This window comes from Oryctolagus cuniculus, chromosome 1 (genome assembly GCF_051225735.1).
Source record: "Oryctolagus cuniculus isolate XC-2025 breed Fujian yellow rabbit chromosome 1, ASM5122573v1, whole genome shotgun sequence".
In the NCBI taxonomy this organism is placed as follows: Eukaryota; Metazoa; Chordata; class Mammalia; order Lagomorpha; family Leporidae; genus Oryctolagus; species Oryctolagus cuniculus.
This window is the reverse complement of record NC_142867.1, coordinates 857053-874593: the sequence shown is the minus strand read 5'-3', so window position 1 is coordinate 874593 and position 17541 is coordinate 857053. Positions and strand designations below refer to the sequence as shown.

The 17541-nt window shown below is 65.9% G+C and overlaps 1 protein-coding gene across 1 annotated transcript; it reads right to left on the bottom strand.

The window, feature by feature from the left end:
• Positions 1 to 13809: 13809 nt before the first annotated feature.
• Positions 13810 to 16342, bottom strand: CDKN1C (cyclin dependent kinase inhibitor 1C). Its single transcript, XM_070058087.2, has 4 exons — positions 16186 to 16342; positions 15135 to 16027; positions 14570 to 14708; positions 13810 to 14494 (listed from the first exon to the last, which is right to left on the bottom strand). The coding sequence occupies exons 2-3, from the start codon at positions 16015 to 16017 to the stop codon at positions 14575 to 14577; spliced, it is 1017 nt and encodes a 338-aa protein (XP_069914188.2). The 5' UTR covers positions 16018 to 16027; positions 16186 to 16342; the 3' UTR covers positions 13810 to 14494; positions 14570 to 14574.
• Positions 16343 to 17541: the final 1199 nt, after the last annotated feature.

Here is a 17541-nt window from a genome sequence, read left to right as displayed (position 1 = left end):
GGCAGACCTACTCGGTGCCAAATTCCACTCGGGCCGCGCTGGGTCCCGGCAGAATCCAGAGCCTATAGTTGTCCTCGCTGCCACTCTGCAGTGACGTGACATTTTTAACGCCTGCAGTGTTTCAGCCACTTCATTAGCTCCTTTTCTGTCTGCCCGACCGGCCGGCTCCTTGCTTACCGTGGAGCAAACCCGCCAGGGCTCAGAGCCGTCGCCGGCCTCCCCGGGTCGCACAGCGACGGCGCGGGGCGCGGGCTCGGCTCACCGGGCAGGGGCGCAGGCAGCTTTGGGAAAGAGAACACAAGGAAAGGAAAGCTCGCGGCAGGCACCAGAGACCCCGACAGGGGGCACAGTCGGCAGCTGACGCCCCCGCCCGGGACTGGTGCCCTCACAGCCCTCGCCTCCTGCCCCCTGGGACTGGCTGGGTGCCGGGGAGGCCCTGTCCCCATGGTTGCCCTCCAGCCCCGGAACATCCAGCCAAGCAGCCGGGGTCCCCAGAGCCCCTCTCTGGGGGGGGGGGGGGGCCTGGAAGCTGCCCAGCCCCGACTCGGGGGGTGAGCCAGGCCCCTGACGGCTGCACAGTGACGCCCACCATGCACCTCAGACAAGGGAGCCCGTCCTCCCGCGCCCCCCACCTGCCCCAGCAGCCTCTGTGGGCTGCACCCAGTGCGCACTCCACCGGGGAGATGCCTGCCGGGGCCGCAGGAGCCCCCGCCCAGCCCTGGCAGCCAGGGGACCCGGGCGGAGGGCGTGTGCAGGACAGCCCACACCCCTCTGGTTCTCACCCACACAGGCGCCGTAAACTCCGCTCCTGTGCCCCAGGAGACTCCGAGTGAGGGCGGCGGGGCGCTCCCCGCACGTCTCCAGGTCCCCGCTCCTCGGAGAGCGCCCTCCTGGCCAGGAGCGGGCCAGAGGACAGCAGAGCAGGACTGGACGCAGGACAAAAGCGGGAGACACAAAGGCAGGCCCGCTGGCCCCAGCGCCCAGACTCCTCCCCGCTGAACCGGCCCCATTGTGCACCGGGCAGAAATGCAAATCCCCCTTTTCCCTTGGATTCGAATATTTAAATTTTCAAAGCTAGGGGCTGTGCCCACGGAAGGCCTCGCTGACCTCCTTACCTGGAGGAAGCCAGGGCAGCGTTAATCCGGGGTCCCGGTGGGGGCGGGGCGGGAGTAATCCTTTTATTCAGACATTTGGCTTAAAAGAAGAACAAGGGGGCCAAGCTGGACAGTAACTGCACTGCCCGGAGAACAGAAAGGTGTCCTCTCGCTCTGGGGCCCGGGGCCCTGGTCTCCCCAACGAAATCAGGAGTGGCTTCCCCGGCCCCACCCCACCCCACCCCCCAGCTGGGCCTCCTTCATTCATTGCCGCGTTCATTCGTTCATTCCCTAAACTCCAGGTCAGCCGGGCTCAGGCCCCCGCCCGGGGCAGCGTCCCGCCAAGCGCTTTCCGCGGGGGCCACGCTCCCAGGCAGGGACCCCCTCGGCTCCTCCCCGGGACGCCCCGCGCACCTGAGCCGCAGAGAGCCGGGCGGTCCCCGGGGATCCGGCCCAGTCCATCAGCGGGGCCGGCCGCGATGCGCCGTGACGCCGGGCCGGCAGGGACATCTGTTTGCTCCACCTAATAAAGTCCCCGGCTCAGAATGGACTCGCCGGCGTGGCTTTGAATCTGGGCTCACATATGGTTGGTAATTAGCTGGCTATCTCTCGGAGTTAAATGATTTTTTTTTTCTCGCCCCGCTCGCATCCATAATAGACACGAACAGAGTCGTGATTGTTCGTGTTGCGGGACATTCTGCGCCTGAATGGGCGGGGGCCGCGGTGTCGACGCGGATTTGCCATATGGTGGCGCGCGGCCGGGAAGAATGGGCCCCTGTGTGTGCGCCCGGGACGCGGCGGCGCGACTCTGCCAGCCGGGCGGAGCCCGGGCGCCCGACGGCGCGGGAGGCGCGGGAGGCGCGGGGAGGCGCGGGCGCGCCGTCGGGGCGCGAAGGCCTCGGTCTCGGCGGCGGCTCCCCGGCGCGGGGCCGCGCGCACGCACGCACCGGCCGCGCGCCGACGGCCGCCGCCGGCTCTCGCCTCGCCTCGCCGCGCCGCGCCGCGCCGCGCCGCGCGCCCCGGCACCGCTCGCGCCCGTGCAGGCCGCGGGGCGCGGCGGGGGCCGGCACTGCGGCTGCGGCGGCCGCATTGTGAGGCCGGCGGGACAATGGGCGGCCGAGGAGGCACCTGCTCTCCTGAAAGGCTCATAAATCGCGCCGCGTCCAGCTGCCTTCCCGCCCCTCCCCGCAGACCCGCGAGCCGAGCGCGGCCGGCACCGGGAGGGGCGGGCTCCGTCCGCGAGTCCGGGCAGGGCCACCGGGGCCACCGCCGCGTGCAGCTGCCCGCGGGCCCCGACGGGCCGAGCGAGAGTCGCGCTACGGCCTGGCTGCCATTGGTGGTCAAGGCCGGCCCCCGCCGCCGCGGCTTTGGGTCGCGCGCTCCGGCTGGGCCGCCGCGGAGGTGGAGGCTTAAACGTGCGAACCCCGGAGGTTGGGGTCGGGGCGCTGCCGCTGCCGCTCCCGCTCCCCCGAAGGGACGGGCTCTGGGCAGTGCGGGGACAGCCAGGGCTGCTGCGCTCTGCCCCCATGTTTCCTGTGGCCCCGTTTTTGCCAAACGAAGTCTCAGCCCAGTTTGGGACCTGCCCTAGGGCGACGTCTCCAGTCCCTCCAAACCCAGGCCAGACCCCCTGTTCCAGCCCCTGGGCTCCACCCACTCGCGCCTAGAAGCCTGGACGGCGGGAAGGGACACGTGCCTTGGCGGCTCAGGGGTGGGCCCAGCACCGACTTCCCCTTAGAATTAACCAGCCTGCAGCCAGGGGCCAGCTGCGGGACCTGGACAAGCACCCGGCTTCCTCCTCCCCAGCTGGGGTAGGGCCCTGCGGCAGGAGCTGCTCCAGGACGAACAGCAGGGGCGGCCCCAGGTGGGAAGTGGGTGAGCGCTCCCTGGGAGGGTGCCAGCCGCGATGCCGCCTGGGGGGCACCCAGACTCCCTGTGGGGTACAGCCCTCCCCAGGGCTTCCCGGGAGACGGGAGGGCCCTGCGGCACCGAGAGCCCCTTGCACAAGGAGGCACCGAGCTCCGGGCCCGGCAGCACCAGCCCTGGGCCCGATGGCCCGGCCCCTGGGGGGGCTCCCAGCACAGGGCGCCCACCCCTGCTGCCACCAATGCAGGCCCACTGTCCCCGCCCCCCCCCCCCCGCTCCCTCCGCCCCTGACGTATTAGAAGAATCTTTTTCCATTTCCTTTGATGTCTTTTACAAGCTGTATCTCATTTCCTGCTTGGGCATTTCTGACCTCAAGTGACTCGGCCGCCATGGCTGCGTGGCTGCGTGGCTGCGTGGCTGGTCTCCTCCTGCCCCACCCGGACGCCAGTGTGTGCGAGGAGGACCCGCTGGCCCGCCCCGTTCCTGCCCCCCGCCCACCTTCCTCCGTGGTTCTCCAGGGGACCCTCGGGGCCACCCCACGACCTGCACTCTTGTCACTCTCGTCCACCCACTCGTCCACCTCGCTTCCCGATGTCTGTGGGAGACACAGGGACTGCACCCCCAAGCCTGGCGCCCTGAGACCCCAGAGCCGCAGGTGGAAACTAGGATAGGAAACGCCTGGATGAGAGCGACAAAGGCAGAGACAGCAAAGCTCCCCCGCCCTCAGGCACGGGCGCCCTCAGGAACCAACCGGAGCAGCTCAGAGCAGGCTGGGAACCGGATGCTGGACCCAGGACGGAACGCAGGGCCAGGGGGCTCGCACAGTGCGGAAAGATGGCAGAGATGGACTTGGCTTTCTCATGAGCCCCGGGTGGCTGCACAGGCCCAGGCCCAGGCCCAGGCCGCTGTAACAGCGGTGGCTGCTCAGCCTCTGTGGAGTCCCTGCCCGCATCATGCTCCCTGGGGGAGTCAGGAAACAGCGAGGCTCCCTGGGAGAGGCACCTGCTTGGATGGTGGATACCACGTGTTGAGTGCATTTGTGCTGCTGTACGAAACGCTGCCTGCCAGTGGGAATTCATAAAGAACAGAAATTTATCTCTTACGGTTATGGAGTCTGGAAATCCAAGATCAAGGTGCTGGCAGGTTCCGTGTGTGGCGAGGGCTGCTGGCAGGTTTTGGTGTACAGTGACGGCTGCTGGCAGGTTTAGTGCACACTGATGGCTGCTGGCAGGTTTGGTGTACACTGATGGCTGCTGGCAGGTTCCATGTGTGGCGAGGGCTGCTTTCTGCTTCCAAGATGGCACCTTGTTGCAAGGAAGTGAGCCATGCACAGAGGCCCTGCCGAGAGCACCCTGGTCCCACTCACAAGAGGGGAGCCCTGAGGACCTGGTGACCCACCATCCCACCGACGTGAGGTTTGGAGGGGACACATCCAGACCTTGCATCCGGTCCCAGCCTCCTCACCCTGCCCTCTGCAGCCCGGGCCCACTGCACTCCTTGGGTTTCAGCCCCTGTCGTCCGGACCGAGGGCTTTGTTCCGGGCCTGGGCTTGGGTGATGCATCCCCAGGGAACCGTCAGTGCAGCAGCCCCCAGAGCTCGGAGAGGGGCTCCTCTTTGCCCAGATGGACGCACAGAGGCCCACGCCTGACTCCAGGCGCAGCTACAGGCGTGGGGTCAGCATAGAGGGAGCACAGGTTCTGGGCAGACAGTGGAGTCCCTGCCGGGGCAGAGGGCAAGCCTGGAGCCAACTCTGTACACCCCAAGAGCGCCGGAGCCACACGGGCCGCCCCCCACCCTGGGCTCCTCTCTCAGAGAGGGGAGGGTGAGCCGCCGCCCCGGAGCCAGGCCCCACCATGCAGAGCCCAGCGGAGGGGACTGGTCAGACCCCAACCAGCAGGCGCGAGTCCGGGACAGGAGAGAAACAGGAAGAATCCCAGTGTGGCCCTAAGAGCCTGCTCCAGGCAGGGCCTCCCTGTGTGTCTCCCGGGAACTCCTGCCCTGGGCCCGTGTGGCACCAGACCAGGGCCCCACGAGGCAGCTCGGGGGGAAGGGCACACACCTGCACCTGCCGCGCTCCCCAAGGGCCGCCGTGGCTGCTTCCTGTTGCCGGGCTCCTGCTGTCCGTGTGTCCTCGTTTCGTTTCCATCGAGAGAGATTCGGTCGAACAGAGCGATACACACCTGTCAGGATCCCAGGGCCAACACGGGACGTCCCCTACACACGGGGGCCATCATCACAAGAGAGGCTTGTCCAGGCGCCGGCGCTGTGGCGCAGTGGGTTAAGCCACTGCCTGCAGGGCCGGCATCCCATATGGGCGCTGGTTCTAGTCCCGGCTGCTCCACTTCCGATCCAGCTCTCTGCTGTGGCCTGGGAAAGCAGTAGAAGATGGCCCAAGTGCTTGGGCCCCTGCACTCACGTGGGAGACCTGGAAGAAGCTCCTGGCTCCTGGCTTCCGTTCGGCGCAGCTCCAGCCGTTGAAGCCAGCTGGAGAGTGAACCTGCGGATGGAAGACCTCTCCCTCTCTCTCTGTCTGTAACTCTCTCTCAAATAAAATAAATAAATCTTAAAAAAAAAAAAAAGACAAACTGGAATGAAAAGCATGAATTTATCTTGAGATCCACACATATGTTTTTTCATAATACACATTTTCCACATACCATGGAAAAAAAATTTGCATCAAAAAAATTTTGCACTAAAATAAACTCTTTTTTTAAAAGATTTTATTTATTCATTTGAGAGGTAGAGTTACAGACAGTAAGAGGCAGACAGAGAGGGAGAGGGAGAGGGAGAGGGAGAGGGAGAGGGAGAGGGAGAGGGAGAGGGAGAGGGAGAGGGAGAGGGAGAGGGAGAGGGAGAGGGAGAGGGAGAGGGAGAGGGAGAGGGAGAGGGAGAGGGAGAGAGAGGTCTTCCATCTGTTGGTTCACTCCCCAGATGGCCACAACGGCCGGAGCTGCGCCGAACGGAAGCAGGAGCCAGGAGCTTCTTCCGGGTCTCCCACACGGGTGCAGGGGCCCAAGGACTTGGGCCATCTTCTGCTGCTTTCCCAGGTCATAGCGGAGAGCTGGATGGGAAGAGGAGCAGCTGGGACTTGAACCTCGCCTGGATGGGATGCCGGCGCCGCAGGCGGAGGATTAACCCGCTGTGCCAGGTCACTGGCCCCATAAACTCACTTTTAATTCTGTGAATTCTCTGAGGTAACCCTCATGGGCATGTTGTAGGTAGAGCAAATATATACAGGTTACAAAGTGTGTGTAGGTGGGCACAGTGTATCTCAGGCACATAGACTTGTACACAGTGTATCACGCACATAGATGTGTGCACAGTGTATCACACGCACATAGACGTGTACACAACGTATCACACGCACATACAGCCAAAGAGCAAACCCGTCAACTAATGTCCTCAAGATAGATGGATTCATTTATTTGCAAAGCAGAATGAGAGAGAGAGAGAGAGAGAGAGAGAGAGAGAGAGAGAGGCCTTCCATCTGCTGGTTCTCTCCCCAGATGACTACAATGGCTGGAGCTGTGCCGACCTGAAGCCAGGAACCAGGAGCTTCTTCCGGGTCTCCCACATGGGCGCAGGGCACAAGGACCCGGGCCACAGCAGGGAGCTGGATGGAAGAGGAGCGGCCGGGACGCGGCCGCTGGTGTCCAGGAGGCAGCTGAGCCGCTGCTTATCCGGTGTTTCTGTGGCCCCTCCGTGACCCTGGGGGCCGGGGCGTCCCTGTTGACAGGTGCCCATAGGTTGTGGCCGTCGCCAGACCTGTGTGTGTGTGAACTTAGGTGACAGCTGCCGTGCGTGCCTGAGTAAGCTCCCCATGCTGTGCCGGACATCAGTACACACCCAGGCTCGTGGCCACCAGAAGGGACATCGTGGCCAGCGCGGCCCCACCTCCACCCTTCAGCTCGCCCGGCGGCCCTCGACCCCGGGGTGCTCTCCGTGGCCTGCCCACTTCACCAGAGGCGGTGGAAGAGGTGCGGCCACGTCCCAGGCCAGGCCTTCCAAAGCCTTGCAGCTTCCGCCCGGGCCCGGAGGGACAGGAGCCGGAGCTCAGCGGCCATGCCGTGAGGAAGCCCGGGCAGCCCCGCTGCGGGACTGAGCCCACGGAAGCAGCCCAAGCCACCCCAGAGCCGCCCCAGGCTCCCGGCTCCCACAGTCACCGCCGTAAGCGGGACCCTGGCTTCACAGAGCATGGCGGGCACATGGCCACTCCCCCAGGAGCCAGGCAGCCAGCGGGGCCTCCCCCACCGCAGCCCAAGGGCTGCGTCCTCTGAGCACCTCAGCCGCCTGGACACTCACTCCAGGACGCCACCAGCTTGAAAGGCAGAGTTACAGAGAGGCAGAGAGAGAGAGAGAGAGACAAGAGAGGAGAGGCAGAGAGAGAGAGAGAGAGAGAGAGAGATGTCTTCCATCTGCTGGTTCTCTTCCCAAGTGGCCGCAGTGGCCAGAGCTGTGCTGATCCGAAGCCAGGAGCCAGGAGCTTCCTCCAGGTCTCCCACGCGGGTGCAGGGGCCCAAGGATTTGGGCCATCATCTGCTGCTTTCCCAGGCCACAGCAGGGAGCTAGACTGGAAGAGGAGCAGCCGGGACTCGAACCGGCACCCATATGGGATGCTGGTGCTGTAGGCTGCGGCTTTACCTGCTACACCACAGCGCTGGCCCCTGTGTGTTTTATTTTTAACTGATAGGGAGGGATGGAGGGAGGGAGGGAGAGAAGAAGGGAGAGGGAGGGAGAGGAAGAGGGAGGGAGAGGGAGAGGGAGTCTTCCATCCACTAGTTCCACTGGTTCACCCCCTGAACCAGCTGTGAAGCCAGGAGCCAGGAGCTCCACCCAGATCTCCCTGGTGGACGTCAGCAGGAAGCTGCATCAGAAGAGGAGCCATGGGACTTGGGTGACGGGTGTGGCACCCCGTGGTTCCTCACTGCCAGCCCCACCCCCACCCCAGGACCTCTTAAACACACCTCACAGGGCCCAGGCGGCCCCCGTCTGAGACACTGTGCTTTCCCAAGTTCATATAATTTCCTTCCTGCAAAGAAAAACCTGATGATGAATTACTGGTCACTTTTAAAAGCTCGTTCAGGGGCAGCGCTGTGGCGTAGCAAGTGAGGCCGCCGCCTGCAGAGCCGGCATCCCATATGGACACCGGTTCGAGTCCCAGCTGCTCCACTTCCCATCCAGCTCCCTGCTATGGCCTAGGAAAGCAGTGGAAGATGGCCCAGGTGCTTGGGCCCCTGCACCCACGTGGGAGACCCGGAAGGAGCTCCTGGCCCCTGGCTTCAGCCTGGCCCAGCCTTGGCCATTGAAGCCATTTGGAGAGGGAACCAGCGGATGGAAGACCTCTCGCTCTCTCTTTGCCTCTCCTTCTCTCTTCATGTAACTCTGACTTTCAAATAAATAAATAAATCTTTAAAAAATAAATAAAAATTAAAAAGATGTAGCTGTGTATTTGAAAGAGTGACAGAGAGGGAGACAGAGAAAGAGAGAGAGAGGTCAGCCAGCGCAGCGGCTCACTAGGCTAATCCTCTACCTGCGGCGCCAGCACCCCGGGTTCTAGTCCCAGTCGGGGCGCCAGCTTCTGTCCTGGCTGCTCCTCTTCCAGGCCAGCTCTCTGCTGTGGCCTGGGAGTGCAGTGGAGGATGGCCCAAGTGCTTGGGCCCTGCACCTCATGGGAGACCAGGAGAAGCACCTGGCTCCTGCCTTCGGATCAGTGAAGCGCTGGCCATAGCGGCCATTAGGGGAGTGAACCAACGGAAGGAAGACCTTTCTCTCTCTCTCTCTCTCTCTCTCTCTCTCTCTCTAACTCTGCCTGGTAAAAAGAGAGAGAGAGAGAGAGAGAGAGGTCTTCTATCTGCTGGTTCACTCCCCAGATGGCTGCAACAGCTAAAGCCAGGAACCAGGAGCTTCTTCCGGATCTCCCACATGGGTGCAGGGGCCCAAGGACCTGAGCCATCTTCCACTGCTTTCCCAGGCCATAGCAGGGAGCTGGATGGGAAGTGGAGCAGCCGGGACTCGAACCGGCATCCATGTGGGAAGCCGGCAGCACAGACAGCTGCCCAGCCTTGAGAATTTTATTCCCCTGAGGTTGGTGGCCGGCGTGGCCCACAGACCAGACCCATTTGTGGAGAGGTGCAGCCCGCAGGACGCTCCCTCGTGGCTGCTGTGCGAGGCGTGCCGGCAGCGTCTCCCGGGCGCACACAGCCTGCAGGCGGGTGGCTGTGGCCGCTTCACTCGTCGCTGCCCACACCTGCAGGCGCCGGGGCAGAGCCGTACACCGTGGCTCGGCCAGGAGGCGCGCCCGGCGGCAGCGGAGCAGCGATGGGTCTCGGCCGCAGAAACCGAGGGAGAGGCTGCGGGCTGTGTGCTTCCGACTGCGGGACGTCCCGGAAGGGGCAGAACTGCGGCGCCGGGGCAGGACACAGGACACACGCATGTCAAAGCTCACGGGACCGGGACGCGCGCGAGCCAGAGGCGCGCAGGCCCGGCCCCGCAGGCGCGATGCGGCGGGGACGCTGCGAGCCCCAGGGTTGAGTCCCGCTCCTCTGCCCCCGCAGCTGCCTGCTGTCCCACAGCCCAGCAGCCCCAGACTGGCCCAGCCCTGGCTGCTGCCGGCATCTGGGGAGGGAAGCATTGGCTGGAAGCTCTCGCTCTTTCTGATTTTCAAATAAAAAGAAAATGAATAGAATTAGAAAATACTTTAACTTGGGACTCTAGTTAATAAGAATGAATCAAAAACGGGGCCCAGGCCGGCGCCGCGGCTCACTAGGCTAATCCTCCGCCTAGCGGCGCCGGCACACCGGGTTCTAGTCCCGGTCGGGGCGCCGGATTCTGTCCCGGTTGCCCCTCTTCCAGGCCAGCCCTCTGCTGTGGCCAGGGAGTGCAGTGGAGGATGGCCCAGGTGCTTGGGCCCTGCACCCCATGGGAGACCAGGAAAAGCACCTGGCTCCTGGCTCCTGCCATCGGATCAGCGCGGTGCGCCGGCCGCAGCGCGCCGGCCGCGGCGGCCATTGGAGGGTGAACCAACGGCAAAGGAAGACCTTTCTCTCTGTCTCTCTCTCTCACTGTCCACTCTGCCTGTCAAAAAAAAAAAAAAAACAAAAAACAAAAAAAAAACGGGGCCCAGCGTGCTGGCGGAGCAGGCGGAGCCGCAGCCCGGGCCGCGGGGCCCTATCACCGCCGGCTCCAGCTGCTCCGCCCCATCCCCCCCCCCCCCCCCCCCGCCCAAGTGCGCCTGGGAAAGCAGCAGGTGACGGCCTGCGCGCCTGAGTCCCTGCACCCCCCGGGGGCTCAAGATGGAGCTCCCCGCTCCTGGCTTAGGTGGCCCAGCCCCAGCTGCTGCAGGCATCTGGGAAGGGAACCAGCGGATGGAAGACCTCTCTCTCTCTCTCTCTCGCTCTCGCTCTCGCTCTCTCTCTCTCTCAAATGAATAAATAAATCAAAGGACGAATCAAGGCTAAAACTAGGGCCTGGCACCGTGGCAGCAGCCTCAGTTCCGCTTGCAACACCCGTGCCCCACACAGAGCGCCGGTTCCAGTCCCCGCTGCTCGGCTTCCAGTCCAGCTCTCTGCTAACGCACCTGGCAAAGCAGGGGAGGATGGCCACGTGCTCGGGAGGCCCAGACAGAGCCCCTGGCCCTGGCTCCAGCCTGGCCCAGTCTTCACCCCTGCAGCCGTTTGGGGAGTGAACCAGCAGATGGAAGACGGCTCGCTCACTCGCTCTCCCCCACCTGCTCTTTTCCTCTCTCAGTTACTCGACCTTTCCATAAGTAAAATAAATCTTTTTTAAAAAAGAGTACACTTACAGGCCGGCGCCGCGGCTCACTAGGCTAATCCTCCGCCTAGCGGCGCCAGCACACCGGGTTCTAGTCCCGGGCGGGGCGCCGGATTCTGTCCCGGTTGCCCCTCTTCCAGGCCAGCTCTCTGCTGTGGCCAGGGAGTGCAGTGGAGGATGGCCCAGGTGCTTGGGCCCTGCACCCCATGGGAGACCAGGAAAAGCACCTGGCTCCTGGCTCCTGCCATCGTTTCAGCGCGGTGCGCCGGCCGCAGCGCGCCGGCCGCGGCGGCTATTGGAGGGTGAACCAACGGCAAAAGGAAGACCTTTCTCTCTGTCTCTCTCTCTCACTGTCCACTCTGCCTGTCAAAAAATAAAAAATAAATAAAAAAAATAAAGAGTACACTTTTTAATTTTTTTAGATTTATTTATTTATTTGAAAGAGTTAGAGAGAGAGAGAGAGAGAGAGAGAGGTCTTCCATTCACTAGTTCACTCCCCAATTGGCTGCAATGGCCGGAGCTGCGCCAATCCGAAGCCAAGAGCCAGGAGCTTCTTCCAGGTCTCCCATGCAGGTGCAGGAGCCCAAGGACTTGGGCCATCTTCTACTGCTTTCCCAGGCCACAGCAGAGAGCTGGATGGAAGAGGAGCAGCCGGGTCTCGAACCAGCGCCCATATGGGATGCCGGTGCTTCAGGCCAGGGCATTAACCTGCTGTGCCACAGCGCCAGCCCCAAGAGTACTCTTTTTAAGATTGATTGATTTATTTGAAAATCAGACTTACAGAGAGACAGAGAAAAAGGTCTTCCATCCACTGTTTCACTCCCCAAATGAAAGCCACAGTTACAGCGAGAGAGGCAGAGAGAGAGAGAGAGAGAGAGAGAGGGCTTCCATCCACTGATTTCACTCCCCAAATGGCCACAATGGCCAGGGCTGGGCCAGGCTGAAGCCAGGAGCCAGGGGCTTCTTCTGGGTCCCCCACGTGGGTGCAGGGCCCCAAACACTTGGGCCGTCTCCCACTGCTTTCCCAGGCACATTAGCAGGGAGCTGGATGGGAAGTGGAGCAGCTGGGACTCCAACCAGTGTCCATATGGGATGCCGGCACCAAAGGCCACAGCTTTACCCACTACACCACAGCGCCGGCCCCAAAAGAGTACCCTTCAGAGACATCCGGGACACCAGGTGTGCCGGGCTGCCCCGAGCCGGGGCTTTACCGGGAGTGGCCGGGCTAAGTTGCTGTGCCCGCCTGGGCCTCCCGGGCACAGCTGTGGAGAGTACCACCTTGGGCCAGAACCCAGGCCTAAGCAGGACCGCCGCCCAGAGAAGGGCCCTGGCCCCTGGCCCTCCCTCTCCTCGGCTCCAGGGCCTGCCTGCACCTGCTGTCCTGGCCCCGCCCGAAGTGCACCTCCTCGCACCCCAGCCCCACCCACAGTGCCCTGCTCCCCTGGTTCCACGTAGGGCCTCCTGGGGCGCCCAGGGGTGCACCTGGGCGGCACACAGCTCAGCTCTCTCCGACCCTGCCTGCCCACCTGCCTCGGCTGAGCCTGCGTCCCCCCTTGCTGGCTTTGCAATGCCACCTCCCTGGTGCCTAGGACAGGGTCTGGCAGGCTCCAGGCTCCTGCAGCCTCCTCCTGGACGGCCCTGCCCCTCCCTCTTGCTCCTCTCTGCTCTCCACCGGGCAGCCCCTCCCCCCTACTTCTGCCCCTCCAGGGGCTCCCTGCTGCCTGCAGACAAAGCCCAGGTGTTCCCCTACCCCCTGCCCCGTCCCCCAGTCCCAGGACAGAGAACCGGGAGGCCCGGCACGCGCACCCCAGAAGAAACTCTCACGTAGAACGGTGCGGCCCCCCTCCCCCGCGGAGGCCTGAGGGGCTCCCCTGAGCCTCGGCTCTCTGGTCTTGTCCTGCCCTTTGTCCGGAATGTTCTGGAGCCTTCACTGAGCACGGGACCCGAGCCCCTGACCCAGGTCCCTCCCACCCCCTGACTGGTTTGTAGGTTGCCACATCCACCATGTCTGCCCAGGGCCCGGGCCGGGCTCACGCCATGGCTGGAGTCCACAGTCCCTGCCTCCCACCTCAAGCTGAGGTCTCCCGTCTCCTGTGGGAGTTCACGGTCGGGCTTGGGGCCGTGGCTGTCACTACTGTGCCCGTGACCCTGCGTCCCCAGAGCAGTGAGGCCCCCTCTCAGCCCCGACAGGGCCCTCACAATGCCTCTGACAAAGCCTCCCCAGGGGCACCAGCAAGCCGGCCAGCGGGGAGTCGTCCCCTCCCGCAGAGCTGGGGCTGTGACAGCAGAGGTCGGGGCGGGCGGCACCTCTGCGGCAGGCGTGTGTGTGCGGGAGGCGCCACCCCCTGCAGATTCTGCCAGGCGCTCGGACCAGTGTCCCCAGCTCCGGGCTCCATGCCCCCCGCGAGCCAGGCCTCTGCTGGCCACACAGGTGAACACGAGGGCCAGAGGACTGCTCTTTCCTCCACCCTCGGTGGGGGAGGGGCGCTGCTCGGTGCCTGAGCCCCCAGCCCCGCCAGCTAGGCACTGGGGGAGGTCGAGGGACCCGCTTGTCCACCTGCTGTGCCGGTGACCAGTGTGGGCATCGGTGTCTGTCCCGTGGGGCCCCCGGAGGCCCCCCACTGTTCCCTGCTCCTGACTAGGATACCGCATTCCCTGTTTTTGCTAATGTGTGTCACCCACCCTGTCCACTGTATCCCGTTTTCAAGGGTTTACAGGTCAGCTATAAAAAAAGATTTCTCCTCCTTTTTGAACATTAGCGAGCACTTTGAAACCAGCAGGCCGTCGGACGGGGTGCGGTGGGGGTGTGGTGGGCTGGGGCGCGGCGCTGTGCTGCACGGACAGGGCTGGAGGAGCCCGCGCCTGGAGGCTGCCCCCCCACCCTCGCCCCCCAGCCTGGAAGACGGGGCCCCTGGAGCAGTGCGGGCGTGGAGTTCCCAGTCGGGGTGCTGCTGGCTCAGTGCGGCCCCAGCAGGTGTCCCTGGAGTCCCGCCGCCGCCTCTACCCGTGCGGTCCGGACCCGCGATCCCCGCCCCGCGGGAGCGCGCGCGCGCACACACACAGAGACGCACAGACACGAGCTGCAGCATTTTTCGGCCTCTTTATTAGAACCCGGCGGACGAGGGGCCGGGCAGTGGTACAGGCGGCTCAGGAACCATATCATTATTACTTTTTTTTTTAAAAAAAAAAACAGATTTGTCTTCTTCAAGTTCAAGATACCAACAATAGTAATAAAAAAAAAGAGAGCGACAGCGCAAAGATTCTGCAAGCTAGCTAGATGGGCGTGTACGGCGGCTACGGCGTGAGCGATCCCTTCCCCAGAGCCCACTACAAAAATAAATTTATATTTGTCAATAACCGGATACGAGTGAGACGGAGCGCCTTTGGCATAACCAATGAACCAGCGGAGGCGTGCCAGAGCGGCCCACGCCGGGACATAAATAGAAAATATAAGTTAGTATAACTTTTTTAAACTTTTTGTACAAATATACATGGGTTTTTTCTATTTTTCCATTTTTTTTTCCATTTTCTATTTTTTTTGTAATGCACTGAGTCTCAGCAGAGGTTAAACATTTCTTATAAATGACTCTTAAAGCTCTCACACCTTGGGACCAGTGTACTCCTTGTGCGCGACGCGCCGGTCACCCGGGGAACTGCGGTTTCCAGGTGGGGATGCAAAGTGGCCGCCGCTCGCTGCTACATGTACGGTCCCAGCCCAGGCCCCGCGCTCCCCCGGCGAGTCCCTCGGGGCTCCGCGGGCTTCGAGCTGCGGGGCAGAGGGCCGGTGAGCGCGCGCCGCGCGGGCAGCCCCGCGCGACCCTCGGGCGCCCCGCGCACTCACCTCGCTCATCTCAGGCGCTTGCGCGGGGTCTGCTCGGCCGCGCCCACGCCGGGGGCGGCGCTGGCAGAGGGGCACCCCGCGGGGACGTCGCCGGACGCCTTGTTCTCGGGCGCAGACCGCTTGCGCTTGGCGAAGAAGTCTGCGGGCGACAGCGCGCGCGGCCGGTCAGGGCGGGGCCGGCTCGGGCGCCCGCGCCGAGGTCCGCGGCGGGTCAGCTTTGTTTACGTCGCCGCGCTATGTGCTGTGTAAGCATTTCCCCTGTCCCGCGGCCAAGCCCCCCGGGGCCGCCGCCGCCGCCGCCGCGTTTAACCCCCTGCGCGCCGCGCCCCGACCCGGCGGCCGGCGCTCCCGCCCCCACCCACCCAGCCGGCCCCGCGCCCCGCGAGAGGCGCCCCCCGTGCGCTGCCGGGCGCGCAGGGGGGCTGCGGGGGGGGGGGGGCGCGGCGGGCCCTTTAACGCCGCAGGAGGAGGCGGGGGCCGGGCGAGGCCCCCGAGGGCTGGGGAGCCGGGCCGGCCGGACAAAGCGGGGCCGGGCCGGGCCGGGGCGGGGCCGTGCGGGGCTCACCGGAGATGAGAGGCCCGGACAGCTTCTTGGTCGCCGCGCTGTTGGCGCCCGCAGTAGCGGGGCCGGCCGCGGGGCGTCCGGAAGTCCCCGAGTTCAGCTGCTCCGCGAGGGGCTCCTGGCCGCGCTGCGCCTGGCTTGCGCCCTGCTCGGCGCCGTCCTGGGGCGCCGCGTCCGCGTCCGCGTCCGAGGCCGGGTCCGAGACGGCGGCCGGCGCCGCGGCCGGAGCCGGGGCTGGGGCCGGAGCCGGAGCCGGAGCCGGGGTCGCGGCCGGAGCCGGGGCTGGGGCTGGGGCCGGAGCCGGAGCCGGAGCTGGGGCCGGAGCCGGAGCCGGGGTCGGGGCCGGAGCCGGGGCTGGGGCCGGAGCCGGAGCCGGAGCTGGGGCCGGAGCCGGCGCCGGGGTCGGGGCCGGGGCCGGGGCCGGGGCCGGGGCCGGCGCCGGGGTCGGGGCCGGCGCCGGGGCCGGGGGCGGGGTGGCCGCCCGGGCCGGGGCAGCGTTGCTGGGCGGCTGCTCCGGCGCCCCCTCCAGGCCGTCGAGGGGCTCGGCGGCCGGCGGCTCGGGGGGCGGGATGACAGCCACGGCGACCGGGGGGGCGGGCCGGGTCGCCAGCAGCAGGCGACAGCGCCCCACCTGCATGGTCTCGCGGTAGAAGGCGGGCACCGACTCGCTGTCCACCTCGGTCCACTGCAGGCGCCCGGGGCCCCGCAGCGGCACGTCCTGCTGAAAGTCGAAGTCCCAGCGGTTCTGGTCCTCGGCGCTCAGCTCGGCCAGGCGCATCCGCAGCTCGCGGCCCAGCTCCTCGTGGTCCACCGGTCCGAAGAGGCTGCGGCAGGCGCTGCTGCGTGCCAGCGCGGGGTAGGTTCCTCGGGCCACCAGGCGCTCCATCGCTGCTGTGCTGCGGGGGGCACACGTCGGCCGTGACCGGGGGGCGCGCGAGAAGGAGGAGGAGGAGAGGGCAGGGCGGAGGAGGAGGGCAGGCGCAGGGCGGAGGCCGGGCGCCGGGGGGGACCCCGCGCAGCCGAGCCCGCGCTGGCCGCGGGGCGCGGCGGCTACCTGGCTGTCGAGTGTGGACGGCTCCCGCGTCTCGCTCTGGCTCCTCGCTCGCCCCGTCCGAGTGGCAACCGCGCCCCCTCGATGCTCGCTCGCTCGCTCGCTCGCTCGCTCGCCAAGGCCCGGCCGGCTCCCTCCTAGCACCGCGCACTTGGCCTGCGGAACGCCCCGGCGCCCGCGCCCCCTTTATACGCGCCGGCCCCGCCCCCGCGCGCGCGGGCCCCGCCACGATTAGCATAATGTAGTATTTTCAGTTTCGACAACACCGCGGCCATTGGCTGGCGCGCGCGGGCCCCGCCCCGCCCTCGGCCCCGCCCCGCGCGCCGCCCATTGGCCGCGCGCACACACCCGCGGGGGGGCGGGAGTTAAAGGGCGCTGCGGGCGGTAACGCGACACCGCGACGCCCCGCCCCCTCGCCCCATCCCCCCGCGCCCGCCCCCCGCCGGCTCCTTTGTCTGCAGGCGGGGCTGCGCGGGCGGCGGCGCGGCGTCCGGCCGGGCCCCTCTCGGACCCGGGCCCCCGGCCCCCGGCCCCTGGCCCCGTCGCCTGCGCGGGCCGGGGTCGGGGTCGGGGTCGGGGGTGGGGGTGGGCCCGGCGCCCGTGCGGCCCGGGGGTCGCGGGCGGCGCCCCTGCCCCAGCGAAGGGTCGGTGCTGTCGAAGCCCGCACACACCTGCAAGCCCTCGAGGGCAAGGCGCCGGGGTCAGGGCCGCTGCTGTCCCGAGGGGCCATGTGGGCAACACTTCGGCCCTCAGCTCCCTGGAGCCCAGATCTGAGGCCGCGCGACCTGCGGGCGCCCACCCTGCCCTGTGCACGCGGAACGCCCAGAGTCCACCCCGGGCTGTGCCTGGTCACGTCCCTGACCAGGTGCTCAGGCCCCTCGGGCTGCACCGCCCCGTGCACGCGCTCTGCCTGTCCCGGCTGGCCGGAGGCCGCCGATCTGGGCAAAGGGGAAGGCCCTGCCCCTCCCCCGCCGCCAACCCCTGGTGGTCCAGCACCTGGCCCCTCGTGGCGTTGCGGGTCCTCGCTGCCCGGCCAAGCCTGAGGAGACCACTACTTTCTGATCCTTTCCCTTCGGCCCGGTTCCCAGCCCCCTCCCAGAGCCCGGCACCTGTTGCAAGGTCCTGCAGCCCAGCGAGGGTCACCCCCACCCCCACACCGCCCACCGCGCCCCTGGGGGTCAGGTGGTTCCGGACACCTGGGGCCAGGGCCCCTTGCGCACCTGGGCGAGGCTCCTGCCGGCCGCCTGGCTCCTGCCGGTGGAGCCAAGGCCGAGCCGCCACTGGTTTCTTCACCATTCCCCGTGCACAGAGCCCCCATGGCTCACGTGTCCCCGTTTATCTGCAGGACAAGGGAGCTGC

What these genes read in the sequence shown, in the direction of transcription:
- CDKN1C (XM_070058087.2), bottom strand. Translation starts at nt 16,017, where the DNA reads ATGGAGCGCCTGGTGGCCCGAGGAACCTACCCCGCGCTGGCACGCAGC. An exon ending in GTCCGGGCCTCTCATCTCCG is followed by an intron (nt 14,709 to 15,134) that starts GTGAGCCCCGCA and finishes TGTCGCCCGCAG; the next exon opens with ACTTCTTCGCCAAGCGCAAG.